The sequence below is a fragment of the Sciurus vulgaris genome (genome assembly GCF_902686455.1).
Source record: "Sciurus vulgaris genome assembly, chromosome: 11".
Taxonomy (NCBI): Eukaryota; Metazoa; Chordata; class Mammalia; order Rodentia; family Sciuridae; genus Sciurus; species Sciurus vulgaris.
The window spans coordinates 75,811,857-75,825,607 of NC_136472.1; the positions used below are offsets into that span (position 1 = coordinate 75,811,857).

The 13,751-nt window shown below is 34.9% G+C and overlaps 1 protein-coding gene across 3 annotated transcripts in view; it reads right to left on the reverse strand.

Annotated features, from left to right (window-relative positions):
• The window catches only part of NARS2 (asparaginyl-tRNA synthetase 2, mitochondrial), a 157,531-nt gene that overhangs the window by 75,644 nt on the left and 68,136 nt on the right, over nucleotides 1-13,751 (reverse strand). For all 3 annotated transcript variants that reach the window (XM_079105097.1, XM_079105098.1, XM_079105096.1), the window contains exon 6: nucleotides 6,837-6,931. In XM_079105097.1, the coding sequence (XP_078961223.1) occupies nucleotides 6,837-6,931 (95 nt within the window). The remainder of the gene's footprint in view (nucleotides 1-6,836; nucleotides 6,932-13,751) is intronic.

Genomic DNA, 13,751 nt, shown 5'->3' on the forward strand with positions numbered 1-13,751 from the left:
CTGTGGGTTAACCAATCTTTTTGAAAGGACATTCAGATTGTTAGAAATTTTTTACTATTATAAATAAAATTGCTTTCAACAATTTTATTTATGAATCTTTGTAGAGTTATCAGATAATTTCCTTAAGGAAAAAAGCCCCAGAAATGCAATTCTGGGTGAAAAAGTATTCCTCCAGAGGGACTGCACCAATTTATACTTTCAACAATGTTTAAGAAGAGAACATTACTTTTAACTTGAAATATGCATGTTTATGGCTTAGTATAAAATAAAAAACAAACCACCACTGTTGAAAAGAAAAAGAAACAATAAAAAATTCTTTCAATTGGGCTGACCCTTTAATTCTGGTTTTAACTGTCAAGAAATATGATATTTTATTACATTTCTTAATTGTAGGTTTTGCAATTTAGAGCATTACTGACTCTCAAGTGAATGCTCTACTTATGTTTTCTAATTAAAAAAAAAAAAAAAAAAAAAAAAAGGCTGGGTGTGGTGGCACATGCCCATAATCCAGGAGGCTGAAAGGAGAATCACAAAATCAAGGCCAGTCTCAGCAACTCAGTGAGGCCCTAAGAAACTTAGTGAGACCCTGTCTCAAAATAAAAAACAAAAAGGGTTAGGGATGTGGCTCAGTGGCTAAGCACCCCTGGGTTTAATCCCTGGAACAACAACAACAAAATATATATGTATGTGTGTGTATGTATGTTTGTAGTTAAATCTACTGAGAGGTAACGGAAGCAAAAACTGCCCGACTAACCCCAGTAATAGAAAGTATACCTAGTGACCAAATCTTGGTTTCCAAATGGAACCAGGGTTCTTGGAGAAATGGCTGATTCTAGTGCCAGGGTAGATAAAATAAACCTGGAAAAGCTGCCCAAACTTGGAAATAACAAAGATGCCCTTTAATAGGTAAATAGATAAACTGTGTTACATATGGACAACAGAATACTATTTGGGGCTAAAAGGAAAGGAATCATCAAGCCATTAAAAGACAGGAAGGAACATTAAATGAATATTACTAAGAAAAAGATGACCTGAAAAGGCCAGATAATGAATGATTGCAACTACATAACAGTACAGAAAAGGCAAAGCTACTGAGACACTGAAAAGATCAATGGTCTTAGGAACTAGGAGGAAGGGACGACTAAATAGAACAGAGTATTTCAGGGCAGTGAAACTATTATACACATTACTTTAAGGTAGATACATGCCATTACAGATTTGTTAAAATGCACAGAATTTACAACACCAACAGTGAACTCTAATGTGAACTAAAGACTTAGAGTGATAATATGTGTCAGTGTAGACTCAACAACTTTTGAGAGAAAAAAGAGCGAAGCAAGTGAGGGTTGGAGGGAAGGGGCAGAAAGGAAAGAAAACAGTCTTAAAAGTGGTGAGCAAACCTAAAAAACAATAACAAAAAAACTGGGGCATCCTGTGGTATCAGAGAATAAGGAAGTACTCACGGGACAGAGGAATGTCAAAGGGACACAAGAGTCAATTTGCATGAGTTTTCAATAACTAAAAACGAAAATGGTTTAAGCAACAAAGTAACACAGTACTGAATAACCCTAACGATAAAATAAACATACATGAGTCCATTCTGATACAAATGAACAACTAAATAAACAAAAGTGAAGAGATAACCAGTCTTCCATACAGAATTTCCAATATTCCCCCTCTACAAAGTGGTGGTTAATTCTCCCACCCCCCAAATTTTCATCTCCATTCAGAGTAGACAAGACCTAAACTTAGTTCCATAGAATAAGGAAGGGAAAGGGGAAATAGTACATTTTCAGTGGAGAAACATAACAAACACTACTGTATCTAAATAAGGTTAATATCACCACCATATACATATATCAGATATTCCTTGAGATGATGAGGAAAGTGTTTTTTGGCATTCTTTCCAAAAACCAATATAACTTTGGTTTAATCATGAGAAAAATGGAGAAACCCAAATTAGGATACATTCAACATGTCACAAAGAAGAAAGATTGAGAAACTGTCACAGATTGGAAGAGACTTGGGAAACATGACAGTTAAGTTTAATACGGTTCCCTGAACTGAATCCTGGAAAAAGAAAGAAGATATTAATAGAAAGACTGGTGAAATCTAAATAAAGTATGGCATTTAGTTACTAGTAATGTACTCAGTTTTGACAGATGCACCATGGTAATAGGGGAAAGAGGGCATGGGGTATTACATAATTTGCACTATCTCTGCAACTTTTCTATGTATCTAAAATTATTCTGAAATAGAATGCTTATTTTAAAAACTTTTAAAAAATTAACTTCAAAATGGAGCCATAAACCCACTGAACTAACATAGATGACCTTTTGGAAAATGCTAACCTTCTAAATTTAACTACCATTTATGCCATTTAAAAAGTCTTTTTAAATAAAATTAAACAAAAAATAAAGCTAAGGGGAAAAGGACCACCAATTTCTTACTGCAGATTAAATCATGCATTAATCAAAAACATGATATGCTTTATAGTAATAGTCCCAGAACTATGTATATTAAACTAGGAGCTGACATTATCAGAAAAACCTCATAACACATTATAAAAATAAGATCTAATAATTCACCAGTTTTTTAAAAATATATTTTTAGTTGTCGAAGGACACAATACCTTTATTTATTCATTTTTTTTTAATGTGGTGCTGAGGATCGAACTCTGTGCCCCACATATGCCAGGCAAGTGCTCCACCATTGGGCCACAACCCCAGCCCCAATTCACCAGTTTAATACTGTGTTAAGTTTCACTGTACCCTCTTCTGTAGTTTAGGGAAAGAGGCATATTTAATATGTTAGTAGTATCACAATACAGAAATACAGGTTTGATAAATTTACACCTTCCCCTATCATGATATTTCTGAGTACCAACAGGGTACATTATCGATAAAGAAATGAATACTGAAAGGTGGTTAAGAGAAGTTATCCAAACACTGGATATAAAGCAAAAAGGTGGAAAGTTTTTAAAAAGTAATGTCCTTTAAATTAAAAAGCTTTTGGGCTGGGGCTGTAGCTCAGTGGCAGAGCACTTGCCTCAAACGTGCAAGGCACTGGGTTTGATCCTCAGCATCACATAAAAATAAATAAAAACATTGTGTCCGTCTACAACTAAATAATATTAAAAAAAGTTTTTTCCACAACAAAGGAAGCAATTAGGAATGTAAAGAGAGAACCTACAGAAAGGGAGAAAATCTTTGCTAGCTATTCTTCTTACAGAGGATTACTAACAAGAACATATAAGGAACTCACAAAACTTTATGCCAAAAAATTAAATAACCCAATTAAAAAACGGGTAAGTGAATTAAACAGATACTTCTGCAAAGATACATATGGCCAAGAAATATATGAAAAAATGTTCAATATCATTAGCAATTAGGGAAATGCAAATCAAAACTACACTGAGATTGCATCTCACTCCAATCAGAATGGCAGTAATCAAGAATACAAGCAACAATAAATGTTGGCGAGAATGTGGGGGAAAAGTTACACTCATATATCGCTGGTGGGACTGCAAAATGGTGCAATCATTATGGAAAGCAGTATGGAGATTCCTCAGAAAACTTGGAATGGAACCATCATTTGACCCAGCTATCCCATTCCTCAGTTTATAACCAAAGGACTTAAAATTAACATACTACAGTGACACAGCCATATCAATGTTTATAGTATCTCAATTCACCATAGCTAAAATATAGAACCAACCTAGAAGCCCTTCAACAGATGAATGGATATATATATATACACACATTATGGCATTTGTTAGTAAATGGATGGAGTTAAAGAGAATATCATGCTAAGTGAAATAAGCCAAACTCCAAAACCCAGAGGCTGAATGTTTTCTCTGATATGCAGATGCTAATTCACAATAAGGGTGATGGACAGGGAAGAATGGAGTTACTTTGTATTAGGTAGAGGGAAGGGGAGGGGTATGCGGGTCAGAATGACAGTAGAGTGAAACAGACTTTATTACCTCATGGACATATATGACTACATGACTGATGTGATTCTACAATATGTAATCTGAAAAATGAGAGATTATACTCCATTTATGTATGATCTATCAAAGTGTATAAATGCATTCTACTGTCATGTGCAACAAATTAGAACAAATAAAAAATTAATTAAAAAAAGATTAGGCATGGAACCACCATATGACCCAGTTACACCTCTCTTCGATATTTACTCTGAAGAATTAAAGTCATCATACTACAGTGATACATGCATACCTACGTTTATAGCAGCACAGTTTATAATAGCCAAACTATGAAACTAGCTTAGTTGTCCATCGACAAATGAATGAATAAATAAAAAGTGATACATATACACAATGGAGTTTTATTCAGTCATAAAGAAAAATGAAATTATGTTATTTGTAAAAAAATGGATGGAGTTAGAGATCACTATGTTAAGTAAAATAAGTTAAACTCAGAAGGTTAAAAGTTATAATTTTACCTCATGTGGAAGCTAGAGAGAAAAAAGGTAAAGAAAGGTAGGGGTGGATCTCATGAAAATGACAGGGAGATTAGAAGAGGAAAGGGGTAGGAGGTGTGGAGGGAGGGGAAAGTACTGGGAGTGATACTGGCCAAATTATATCGTTATATTGTGTATTGTATACATATACAAATACGTAAAAACAAATCCCATTGGTATATACAACTAATGCACCAATTAAAAAATGTGGGGGTGGTTTGGGAGGTGGAGGATTGAGAGTTCAAAGCTAGTCTCAGCAAAAGTGAGGTGCTAAGCAACTCAGTGAGGCCCTATCTCTAAATAATATACAAAATTGGACTGGGGATATACTCAGTGGTTGAGTGCCCCTGAGTTCAATTCCCAATACCAAAATGAGACAGAAAAAAAAAAAGTGGGGTTGGGTGGGGTGGGAAGGGGAAAGCCATGTCCTTTCAATGCCATGTGGGGATTCACACCCATTCAAAGGTTATTTAATTACTCAGGGAAATGTACTTGTTCCATTATTCTACTTACTATTAACGAAAGATCTCAGATTAAGTGAAGTTACTTATTAACTTCTAAGTTTTTGTCCTGTAACATTGAAAACCATTTCTTTCAGGGAGAAGAGACGATCCCCAAGGCTAGGATCTACTGGTTTGTAGGACATCAACCAGTATGTAACTAATGTAGAAATCTTACCCACCAGTTGTTAAGTTGCCTATGAATATGTAGCTCCTTAGATGCTGAAACAGCCTACTCCATTGTTTCCTAAACAATTAACAAATTAAAGTCTTTGAGCTGGGCATGATGGCACACAGATGTAATCCCAGTGGCTCAGGAGGCTGATGCAGGAGGGTTATGAGTTCAAAGTCAGCCTCAGCAATGGTGAGGCACTAAGAAACTCAGTGAGACCTTGTCTCTAAATAAAATACAAAATAGGGCTGGGGATGTGGCTCAGGGTCGAGTGTCCTTAAGTTCAATCCCTGGTTCCAATTTAGAAAAAAAAAGTCTTTGATACAAGTACACTTATATTTGTATGAGTGATGGTTTTAATTTTTAAACATTATACCTTGACAAGCATAAGAAACTTTCTATGACATGACCAACATCATCTTACCCACAGTCAGCCAGTCCTGAAAATCCTAGTCTTGCAGAGCTATTATGATGATAACTTTTCTACATAGTAGTTCGTTAAAACTACTTGGAATTCTCAAATTCTGTCCCAAAAATAAATAAAAAAGCAGTTTAAGTATATGTTATTTTCCAAGATCATCTTTGTCTATCTTTGACGTTCCATCCTGCCCATAACGTATTACAGATATAAACATGCAGTCTATTTTATTACATTTCCCTTGAGTTTTTCCATTTGTGCATTTTTAAACAATGGGGACACGTGAAGATTCTCTTCTTTTCACTCAAGCTCTTTTCTGAAGAGACTTTAAAGTCTCAATCTCTATATGAGAAAACACAGATGCATGCAGCAAATGCAGTACTTGTTGGTCAACATTAAGAAACTACCTACAGTTGGTAGCTAAATGCCTGTAATTCCAGTCAAGAGACTGAGGCAGGAGGATCCAGAGTTCAAGGACAGCCTCAGCAACTTAGTGAGGCTCTAAGCAAATTGGTGAGATCCTGTCTCAAAATAAAAAATAAAAAGGTCTGGGGATGTACTTCAGTGTTAAAGTGCCCCTGGGTTCAATCCCTAGTACCAACAAAAACAAAATAACCTCTCTCCAAAAAAGGAAAAGAAACAAAATACCTGCAGAATCACAGAACATAAGATTTAGACAGGATTTTAAAGATCTTCTTGTCTAACCCCTTGTTTTAAAGAAAAGGAAGTTAAGCCCAAAGGAATACGATGATTTTCCAGAGGTCTAACAGTGACTAAAATTCATATGATCTTAATTTAAAGACTTGTTAAAGGATCTCCCAATGAATCTATGAGTAAATTTTCTTTATTTAAACCACTTGTTGAAAAAATGTTTCCTTCTATCTGTTCCAAGTACCTTCTTTTTCAAAGTGAAACAGGCTAATACCTGGTTCAGGTGTGAACTATGAACTATCTTTATTTCCATGCATATTATTAATTTTACTTAAATTCTGATTATATGGATTAGTAAAAAAAAATCACAACTTTACATTTTCAATGCTATACATTTTACTAAAAACAAAAGTCCAAACTAATGTAAACTTTTTTAAAAAAAAACTAAGCAACCCGAATATTGTCAAATCTAAATATATTTTTGGTAAATTCAAGTAGACTATAAAGACTAATTTCAAATTTAGGTTTGAGCACTGGGAAGGGAGAGAAGCACTATTACCCTCTTCCCCACACGATCAACATAAGGAAAAGAGAAAATAAAATTCTGTACCCTGACATCACTTCTAGATGAAGTTGTCCTGATACAGTCAAGAAAGCAGGAACATTGAAGAAATTCTCCTCAGGTAATTTTATTTTGCTTGAAGGCTGCAAAGGAAAAACAAGCCACAGGAAGCTATTACATATTTTGCTTTTTGTGCCAGAACTAAAAATCACAGTGCAATTCAACCTATGCAAGGACCAAACATTCTCATGAAAATAAAGGCGGTTCTCAGCACATACCTAAAAGAGAAAATTCCTGCTTAGAACGTGCTAAAATCATGCAAGTTTTGCCCGATATTTCTAAAAACATACAACAACCAAAGGATGGAGTACTTTTGTTATAAAGTATACTTCTCCATAAAAAGTGATTCTGATTAAGGGACAAACCAAGGCAAGGGTTTCTAAATTTATAATTTTAAATGTGAAGAATTACATAATCTCTTCAACTTCTGACCTATGGCTGAGACTCAATTTTCTCCAGGGAACAACCTTTGGAACACATTATTAAAATAGTAATAGTGCTTTTAATATTTTGTTAACACATTATACACTTAAAAACAAATCACAATCAGTCCTTTGTAGTCATAGTTCTGCATTTGCAAATTCAGCCAACCTTAGATAAAAAAGATTCGAAAACAGAAAAACTTTCATCTATACTGAATGCACACAATTTTTTCCTTGTCATCATCCCCCAAACAGTACAGTTTAATAACTATTTACATAGCATTTACATTGTATTAGGTGTCATAAGTAATTAGAATATCATTTAAAGTATATGGAGGCTATACATGGGTAATAAGCAAATGTATGCTGTATTTTTATATAAGGGACATAAGCATTTTCAGATTTTGGTATCCTTGGGGTTCTAGAGTCAATGAATGATCCACAGATACTTAGGGATAAACTATATTAAATTTTCACTGCAATTAAGAGGTAGAAATAATATGACCCAATCTTTTAAATGTTGCTCATTAGGCATTTATAAACTTTTGCATAGAGAAGATGATTATTCCATTTGAAAAAGGTAAGAAACCAGCCAGCCAACATTTATAAGAGGTGTGCTTAAAAAAAAAAAAAAGAAAAGAAAAAGCTATTTGGGGATCCAAGCATAACTTAAAAAATATAGTTAAGAAAGCTTCTGAATCAAGTTATTACTATCATACCTACTTTTTGGAAGGAAGTTAAATTATCTACTCTCATATTTCAAACTGTGCATCTACTTGAAAAGGTTTTAGTGTGACGGTGAAGTTATTGTAAAAACAATAAAGCCAATTTTAAGTATGTAATAGAAGATGTTAAGACTCTTGAATAGGCTTATCACCAAATGCTAAATTATGGAAACATTAGAAATAAAGGTATAATTTAATTTATTGGTTATTCTAAAACTATTGTATACTATGTATTGATGTGTGGGTATAAATATACAGTTAAAATTACCAACTGAAAAATTTCATTTATTTTGTAACTACCTTTTATCTTTTCAAACTTACTTTGATATTGACCCTAGAGATCCTACAAATGATTTTTTTTTTAAAAGTCCATCTTTGGGCTAGGGATAGAGCTCAGTGGTAGAGTGTTTGTTTTATTTGAATCTGCAGGACTTCAAATAAAAACCAAAAACTTTAAATTCCATTAGTGATGAAAGGATATTATTTTCAAGGACTTACACATGCAAGACTTAATTGACCTAAAATAAAAGCTATGTTCTGTAATATTTCATAACTAATTATTCACTGAATAAGGCCCCCCCAAATTTGTAAGTCTATCATATCTTCTCTCCTTCATTTCTTTGGTCTATAATTTGCATAGGTGGTTATCCTAACTTAAAGCAATTTCTGTCATTCTTTGTACATTTAAAAAACTCTGGTCTTTATGATTAGATTTTAATCTTTTATTTATTAGCACTAGTACAAAGTAGATTCTGATCTTATATATTTAACCATTTTTAAATGCCTGCAAACATGATGATACTTTATTATGCCTTCCAAGGTTATGTGTGAATGTTTATCACTGAAATCACTACATTATTATATTTTTTCTACCTTAAATTACAATTAGGTCATTAAATAGATTTTTTTCTTCCATATTTTTCATTGGTGTATTCTTGGTGTACTATAGTTGTACTTAATGGTGGAATTTGTTGTTACATATCTGTACATACACACAACCTAATATAATTTGGCCAATATCATTCCCTAGTATTTTCCGTTTCACTTCTTTCCTCTCTCCCCCCGTATCAGTGTAGTTTGCTTTTTTTAAAAATTAGTTTCCTACAGTTATACATAGTAATGGTGTTCATCCTGACAAAATCATAAATGTATGGAATTCGATTTTGGTTCACAATCACCTCTTTCCCCTCTGGTCCTCCCTCTCTTCCCCCACTCTTCTTCCTCTACTCTGCTAGATTTCTTTTCACTTGTCTATTTGTTTACATTTATTGGTTCTTTTTACTTACACATAAAGGTGAAATTCCCTGTGGTATATTTATATGTGCACATAATATGATTTTTTAAGAATTCACTCTGGCTGGGCATGGTGGTGCATGCCTGTAATTCCAGTGGCTTGGAAGGCTGAGGTAGGAGGACTGCAAGTTCAAGACCAGTTTCAGTATCTTAGTGAGGCCCTAAGCAACTTAGCAAGACGCTGTCTCAAAAAAAGAGTGGGGAGGGTGAGGTGGGGATGTAGTTCAATGGTTAAGTGACACTGGGTTTAATCCCTGGTACAAAAAAAAAAAAAAAAACATTCTTCATTGCCTCCACTTTCCCATCTCTCCATTCTACCTCTTGATCTCCTTCTTCCACACTACTGATCTTCCCTATATATTATTTTATATCCTCTCCTTCCCTCCTCCTTTCTTTTATTTGAGTCTAGCTTCCATATAAGAGGGAAAAGATTTTTTTAAAATTTTAATTTAATCGTAAAAAAATGGGATACATGTTGTTTCTGTTTGTACATGGAATAAAGGCATACCATTTGCAAACTCATATTTACATAGGGTAATGTTTGATTCATTCTGTTATTTTTTTCTCCCCCCCCCACCCCTCCCACCCCTCTTTTCCCTCTATACAGTCCCTCCTTCCTCCATTCTTGCCCCCCTCCCACCCCCCATTATGTGTCCTCATCCGCTTATCAGCGAGATCATTCGCCTTTTGGGTTTTGAGATTGGGTTATCTCAGCATGATATTCTCCAGTTTCATCCATTTGCCTGCAAATGCCATAATTTTATTATTCTTTAGACCTGAGTAATATTCCATTGTATATATATATACCACAGTTTCTTTATCCATTCATCAATTGAAGGACAAGGACATCTAGGTTGGTTCCACAATCTGGCTATTGTGAATTGAGCAGCTATGGACATTGATGTGGCTGTATCACTGTAGTATGCTGATTTTAAGTCCTTTGGGTATAGGCCAAGGAGTGGAATAGCTGGGTCAAATGGTGGTTCCATTGCAAGCTTTCTGAGGAATCTCCACACTGCTTTCCAGAGTGGCTGCACTAATTTGCAACCCCACCAGCAATGTATGAGTATACCTTTTTCCCCACATCCTCTCCAACACCTATTGTTGCTTGTATTCTTGATAATCGCCATTCTAATTAGGGTGAGATGAAATCTTAGGGTAGTTTTGATTTGCATTTCTCTTATTACTAGAGATGTTGAACATTTTTTCATATATCTGTTGATTGCTTGTACATCTTCTTCTGTGAAGTGTCTGTTCATTTCCTTAGCCCATTTGTCGATTGGATTATTTGTATTCTTGGTGTAGAGTTTTTTTGAGTTCTTTATAGATTCTGGAAATTAGCGCTGTATCTGAAGTATGAGTGGCAAAGATTTTCTCCCACTCTGTAGGCTCTCTCTTCACATTGCTGATAGTTTCCTTTGCTGAGAGAAAACTATTTAGTTTGAATCTGTCCCAGTTATTGATTCTTGCTTTTATTTCTTGTGCTATGGGAGTCCTGTTAGGAAGTCTGATCCTAAGCCAACAAGTTGAAGATTTGGACCTACTTTTTCTTCTATGAGATGAAGGGTCTCTGGTCTGATTTGAAGGTCCTTGATCCATTGTGAGTTGATTTTTGTGCAGGGTGAGCGATAGGGGTTTAGTTTCATTCTGTTGCATATGGATTTCCAGTTTTCCCAGCACCATTTGTTGAAGAGGCTATCTTTTCTCCATTGCATATTTTTGGCACCCTTGTCTAGTATGAGAAAATTGTATTTATTTGGGTTTGTGTCCATGTCCTCTATTCTGTACCACTGATTTACCTGTCTATTTTGGTGCCAGTACCATGCTGTTTTTGTTACTATTGCTTTGTAGTATAGTTGAAGTTCTGGTATTGCAATACCCCCTGTTTCATTCTTCCTGCTAAGGATTGCTTTAGCTATTCTGGGTTTCTTATTCTTCCAGATGAATTTCATGATTGCTTGCTCTATTTATGTAAAGGTACATCATTGGGATTTTAATTGGAATTGCATTGAATCTGTATAGCACTTTTAGTAGTATGGCCATTTTGACAATATTAATTCTGCCTATCCAAGAACATGGGAGATCTTTCCATCTTCTAAGGTCTTCCTCAATTTCTTTCTTCAATATTTTGAAGTTTTCATTGAAGAGATCTTTTACCTCTTTGGTTAGATTGATTCCCAAGTATTTTATTTTTTTATTTTTGAGGCTATTTCAAATGGAGTTGTTTTCCTCATTTTCCTTTCAGCTGTTTCGTCGCTTGCGTATAAAAATGCTGTAGATTTATGTGTGTTGCTTTTATAGCCTGCTATTTTGCTGAATTCATTGATGAGGTCTAGAAGTTTTCTGGAGGAGGTTTTTGGATCCTCTAAATACAGAATCATGTCATCAGCAAATAGTGACAGCTTAAGTTCCTTTTTCCTATTCGTATCCCTTTAATTTCTTTAGTCTGCCTAATTGCTCTGGCTAGAGTTTCGAGGACAATGTTGAATAGAAGTGGTGAAAGAGGACATCCCTGTCTTGTTCCCATTTTTTAAGGGAATGGTTTCAGTTTTTCTCCATTAAGAATGATGTTGGCCATGGATTTAGCATAAATAGCCTTTACAATGTTCAGGTATGTTTCTACTATCCCTATTTTTTCTAGTGTTTTGAGCATGAAGGGGTGTTGTATTTTGTCGAACACTTTTTCTGCGTCAATTGAAATAACCATATGATTCTTATCCTTAAGTCTATTGACATGATAGATTACGTTTATTGATTTACAGATGTTAAACCATCCTTGCATTCCAGGGATGAACCCCGCTTGATCATGGTGCACGATTTTCTTAATATGTTTTTGGATATGGTTTGCCAATATTTTGTTAAGGATCTCTGCATCTATAGTCATCAAGGATATTGGTCTAAAATGTTCTTTCCTTGATGTGTCTTTTCCTGGTTTGGGTATGAGGGTGATATTAGCGTCATAGAATGAGTTTGGTAGGGTACCATCCTTTTCTGTTTTTTTTTTTCTTTCTTTTTTTTTCTTGTAAACAAATGGGATACACGTTGTTTCTCTGTTTGTACATGGCGTAAAGGCATACCATTTGTGTAATCATAAATTTACATAGAGTAATGTTGTTTGATTCATTCTGTTATTTTTTCCCTTCCCCCCACCCCTCCCACCCCTCTTTGCCCTCTATACAGTCTTTCCCTCCTCCATACTTGCTCCCCTCCCTAACCCTAACTGTAACCCTAACACTAACCCCTCCCTCCCCCCATTATGTGTCATCATCCACTTATTAGCGATATCATTCGTCCTTTGGCTTTTTGAGATTGGCTTATCTCACTGAGCATGATATTCTCCAATTTCATCCATTTGCCTGCAAATGCCATAATTTTATCATTCTTTATGGCTGAGTAATATTCCATTGTATATATATATACCACAGTTTCTTTATCCATTCATCAACTGAAGGACATCTAGGTTGGTTCCACAGTCTGGCTATTGTGAATTGAGCAGCTATGAACATTGATGTGGTACCATCCTTTTCTATTTCCTGGAATACTTTGAGAAGTATTGGAATGAGTTCTTCTTTGAAGGTCTTGTAGAACTCGGCTGAGAATCTGTCTGGTCCTGGACTTTTCTTGGATGGTAGGTTTTTAATGACTTCTTCTATTTCATTGCTTGATATTGATCTGTTTAAATTGTGTATGTCCTCCTGGTTCAGTTTGGGAGGAGCATATGTCTCTAGAAATTTGTCAATGTCTTCGGTAGTTTCTAATTTGTTAGAATACAGATTTTCAAAGTAGCTTCTCATTATGTCATGTATCTCAGTGGGGTCTGTGGTGATATTTCCTTTTTCATCACGAATTTTAGTAATTTGAGTTTTCTCTCTCCTTCTCTTTGTTAGTGTGGCTAAGGGTTTGTCTATTTTGTTTACTTTTTCAAAGAACCAACTCTTTGTTTTGTCAATTTTTTGAATTGTTTCTTTTGTTTCAATTTCATTGATTTCAGCTCTGATTTTAATTATTTCCTGTTTTCTACTACTTTTGCTGTTATTCTGTTCTTCTTTTTCTAGGGCTTTGAGCTGTAATGTTAGGTCATTTAGTTGTTGACTTTTCATTCTTTTCTGGAATGCGCTCCATGCAATGAATTTTCCTCTTAGTACTGCTTTCATAGTGTCCCAGAGATTTTGATATGTTGTATTGTTGTTCTCACTGACCTCTAATAATTTTTTTATCTCCTCCCTGATGTTTTCTGTTATTCATGTTTCATTCAATAGCATATTATTTAGTCTCCAGGTGTTGGAGTAATTTCTCTTTTTTATTTTGTCATTGATTTCTACTCTCAGTCCATTATGATCTGATAGAACACAAGGCAGTATCTCTATTTTTTTGATACTGCCTTGGGCTGTATCCTAAGGGCTGCTTTGTGGCATAACATATGGTCTATTTTCGATAAGGTCCCATGTGCTGCTGAGAAGAAA